This window comes from Pinus tabuliformis, chromosome 9 (genome assembly GCF_031772625.1).
Source record: "Pinus tabuliformis cultivar Carrire ecotype Pingquan chromosome 9, CPIR1, whole genome shotgun sequence".
NCBI lineage: Eukaryota > Viridiplantae > Streptophyta > Pinopsida > Pinales > Pinaceae > Pinus > Pinus tabuliformis.
This window is the reverse complement of record NC_142307.1, coordinates 1,655,238,065-1,655,242,180: the sequence shown is the minus strand read 5'-3', so window position 1 is coordinate 1,655,242,180 and position 4,116 is coordinate 1,655,238,065. Positions and strand designations below refer to the sequence as shown.

The 4,116-nt window shown below is 31.2% G+C and overlaps 1 protein-coding gene across 1 annotated transcript; it reads right to left on the bottom strand.

The window, feature by feature from the left end:
- Positions 1–3,385: 3,385 nt before the first annotated feature.
- On the bottom strand, positions 3,386–3,898 carry LOC149155205 (uncharacterized). Its single transcript, XM_089444355.1, has one exon. The coding sequence runs from the start codon at positions 3,896–3,898 to the stop codon at positions 3,386–3,388; it is 513 nt and encodes a 170-aa protein (XP_089300481.1).
- Between the last annotated feature and the right edge of the window lie 218 nt (positions 3,899–4,116).

Sequence of the window (4,116 nt, the reverse complement as noted above, 5' to 3'; positions counted from 1 at the left end):
AAATGTTAATAATTAAAAAATATATTATAATTATTAATTTTATTAATATCGTTTTTTTAAACATCATTAATATTGCATTAATGATGTTATTAATAATTTTATGATTAATAATATTACTAATAATGTTTTTTTAATGCTAATTTGAATGTTATTATTATTATTATTAATTTGTATTTATGTTTTATAATAAAAAACTTATTATAAACTATTAATAAATTAATTTTAAATTTTAAAATAAATAATTTATAAAAATACAAATTTTATGGTAATATTTATTGTAAACTTATTTATAATATAATAATATTTATTATAAATTTTGTTTTTTTATAATAATTATTAAAAACTAATGCTATAAAAATAAAAATAAAATTATAAAAAAAATTATATTATAAAAACTTAAAAACTTAAATTGATAAAAAAACAAATATTATAAAAATCCTAATATCATACAACTTAAATAAATTAAAGTTGTTGAATTTAAGCTTCTATGATCCATATCAGTGTTTTTGAGAAGAATTTTCAGCGTAAATCGCATTCGAATGCATTTGTTGACGCGTTTCGAACCAACGAGTGTGGTTCATCGTCACGACATGTTGAAGAATCAGATCCACGCTGCATGTTAAATAGTCAGAGCAGAACATCCAACGGCTATTTGACTAGGCAACGACTATATTGAACTGGTAAGCTAGACTGGCTAACGACTATATTTGTCTAGGAAACAGCTAGCCATAGAGGACCAAGGGACAAGGACATGAGAACATAACTATATTTAAATAAAAAATAATCAATAGGAATTAATAATTTACTTGAAATGACAGATATATAAGTAAGATACATAAATATTTAGTTAGTTAATTGAAAGTTAGTTTAGTACCAAATATAAACTAGGTAATATATTAAATATATAAATAAGTTAAAGTTACATAATTAAATAATTAGTAAATTAATAGTAAGTTAGTTTTACTATTATTAAATTAAAAAGGGTTAATATTTAATTTACATATAATTAAATAGTTAATGGAAGTTAGTTTAAAACATATAGATATAAACTAACATATTTATATAAGATGAATATAAAGGATTTACATTAAATATACATAAGAGTTATATAATTAAATATTTCATATTCTAATAAAATTATATAATTAAATATTTAGTTAATTAATTGTAAGTTAGTTTTTAATTTATATTTAATCAAAAGGGTTAATAAAAATTAAAAATCTAATTGTAAGTTAGTATTGTTATATTTATTACCAAAACCACTAATTGTTGTTAAATCTATTAATCGATCTTATTAATAAAGCTATTAAAATAAAATAAACTTAAGCCTTATCTAAAATATAATAAGAATAATCCTTTAAAGGATAACTTATTAAGGTAGTTAAATAAGGGATCAATGATAAATTTTTTTCAAGTAAACCAATAGGGAGAAAGAAGCTTGTTTTAAAGAAGGTTAATTCATCATAAAAATCCTTCATCACTAATTAGGAAAAGAAATTTTTTATAAAAGAAATTTTATTTCTTAAGCAAACAATAAAGTTTTCAATATTAATCGAGAGGAAGGAAAAGAGAACAGGCGAACAAAAATAAAAAACAAAGAATGAGGGGGAAGAACAAAAAAAGGACCAGGACCAGGGGGAAACGAATAGGAAGAGAGGGCAGGGATCCAACAACTGCTAAGTTTCTAGCCATCATCAAAACCAAAACCAAGACATTTATATTATAAAAACCAAAACTATCACATTTATCAACTTGATATTTAATAATTTAAATATTAAACTATTTTTAATATTTAATAGCCTAAAGTTATAAAAGCTTATTATGAACCTCATATTTAATATTTATGTTATGTATGTTATATGTTAAATATGTTTTGTTTTTTTTTAATATTGAATATTATCTTATTAAATTAAACTATTAATATTAATAAATATCTTATTATTATTAAATATGTTTATATAATTAATTTAATAACATTAAAATTAATGTTACTGATAATATTAATATTAATTTGATTAATATAAATATTTAAGTCAACACTATTTTAACAATAATATTTTTTTTTAACAAGATCGGGTACTTATATATTATAAAAAACTACGAGGAGCCAAGTCCTGTTACATATGTAAGGAGAAATAAGAAATGAAGAAGGAGAAGTCCAAAAAGGGTTCGCAGACCCTCACTTCTTGTTGGAAGACTTGAGAAGAACAGATTGAAAAAGAAAACGACTATATTGCCGTACATACAGACCTGCAAGAAGACAAAATTTACAAGACATAAGACAGATTGCTAAAGCCGGTTAACGGAGTCATCAATCTAAGGTTCTTTCTTTACACTAGCTCTCGTTGAGGTCTCGGATTGCATACTCTGAGTGATAGATTTGATGTGAGCGATTGCTTCCTCCATGTGGTTACATTTTTCCTTTAAACTTTCTATCTCTGCTTTCTGTTTTTCCAACTTCTTTCTCTTCGATCTACTGTCTGCTTGATATTCCTCTTTGAGTTCATTGAAATGCTTGATGAAACTTGCTATCATAAAGCAATGGGCTTTACATAATGTGCGACTGCTATTTGCGATCACTCGATCCAGAGGATTCTTGGCTTGATCTATGTTTTCCGGATTCGCGGCCATATCAGGAGTGCTTTTGAGGGAGAGGATGCAAAACAGGAACATGGAGAAGAATCTGGGGGAGTAAAGAGGGAGAGGGAGACAGGAAGAGTATGAGGAGAATGACTGGAGGTGGGCACAGACCAGAGAAGAGACCATGCAGATGTAGAACGACCGAGCACTGTGATTTACCAGAATACAGGATCTCTGGTTAGCAAAGAACAGAAACAGAGCTTGGAGATTGCAGAAGTTACCCCTGAAGACTTTTGAAGATGGCCTCATGATTGTGCTGGACTAATGGCGGTCACGCTTGCTACAGGACTCCTGGTGCTGGATGCCAAGGACTGGACCTTTACTCTCCTGCGAGTAATAGAGTGAAATTCTGATATGCGCATACAGGGAGAGGTTCGAAGATATATAGAGCAGAGAGGTAGGCTGAGCAAGTAGAGAGGACGAAGTATACTCAAAGAACTGGCCGGGATTGGGATCGTACTTAGGATCTTTGATCCAGTCTATAGAGATTTTGAAAGGACTCCTACCTAATTTCTGCGTGTGAGAGTCACGAGAGGTCTGAGGGGTCAAGATCCTGTAATCGATCCAGATTGATTGAGTGGCAAGCGAGGAGAAGGAAGGATCGAAGTTCGAGATGTGGCAGACTGCGTGCGACTTGTCTAAATTTGGCCAGAGAGCACAAGAGGATATATGGAGACTGATGAGACTTGAGATCGGAGACATACTGATATGACTAGTCAGAGGATTTGAAAGGCAGCTAAGCCAACTACGGGATTGATTTTTCATAAATGGAGTCATTTTCCCGAACTTGTCCGTTCTGCTTGTTAGAGGCCTTGGTGGCATAGTAATATGTTTCAGTGTTGTTGTCTCTTAGGACATGTTTGAAGGTCGTGTTCCCAATATTTATGATGTTTTCCACAATCCTGAGCTTTACATTATTGAGGGTCACTTTTTTGAATTCTGCCCCCGAAACCAAAGCTGCAATAACGATGGCTGAGTCTCCCAGTATGATTGGATTCCTAATTCTCAACCGTTTCAAGATGACGGTGCCTAGGAGAAGGCTGTAAGCTTCTGCCATATTATTTGACATTTGGCCTAATCCCAATTCATAGCTTACAAGAATTTTGCCTTGATGGTCCTTTATAATACCCCCTGCTCCAGCTTTGCCCGGGTTGTTTTTGGAGGCTCCGTCAAAATGCAGAGTGGGACGATTCTGGTCTAGAATCCATTGACTTACTTCTTGCTTGGTGCCTCTGAGCTTCCAGTGAATCCTTCTCATGTATGCTTTGGGTTGAGCTTGATGGTTATTAATATAACTGATGCAAAATTTGTTGTACCAATTAGTCTCTTCTTTGTGCCAACTTGATTGATCTGGGGGAGCAACGGAGTTAGCACTTATTGTTTCAGAGATGAGCGCTATGGTTTTTGCCAGTATGTGGGGTGGGTTTGGCTTCTTGTTATTGAAAATAAAATTATTCCTAGCTAGCCAGATTTTCC

Bases quoted from the DNA above. Each gene is read 5' to 3' on its own strand.
- LOC149155205 (XM_089444355.1), bottom strand. From the start codon at position 3,898: ATGAGAAGGATTCACTGGAAGCTCAGAGGCACCAAGCAAGAAGTAAGT.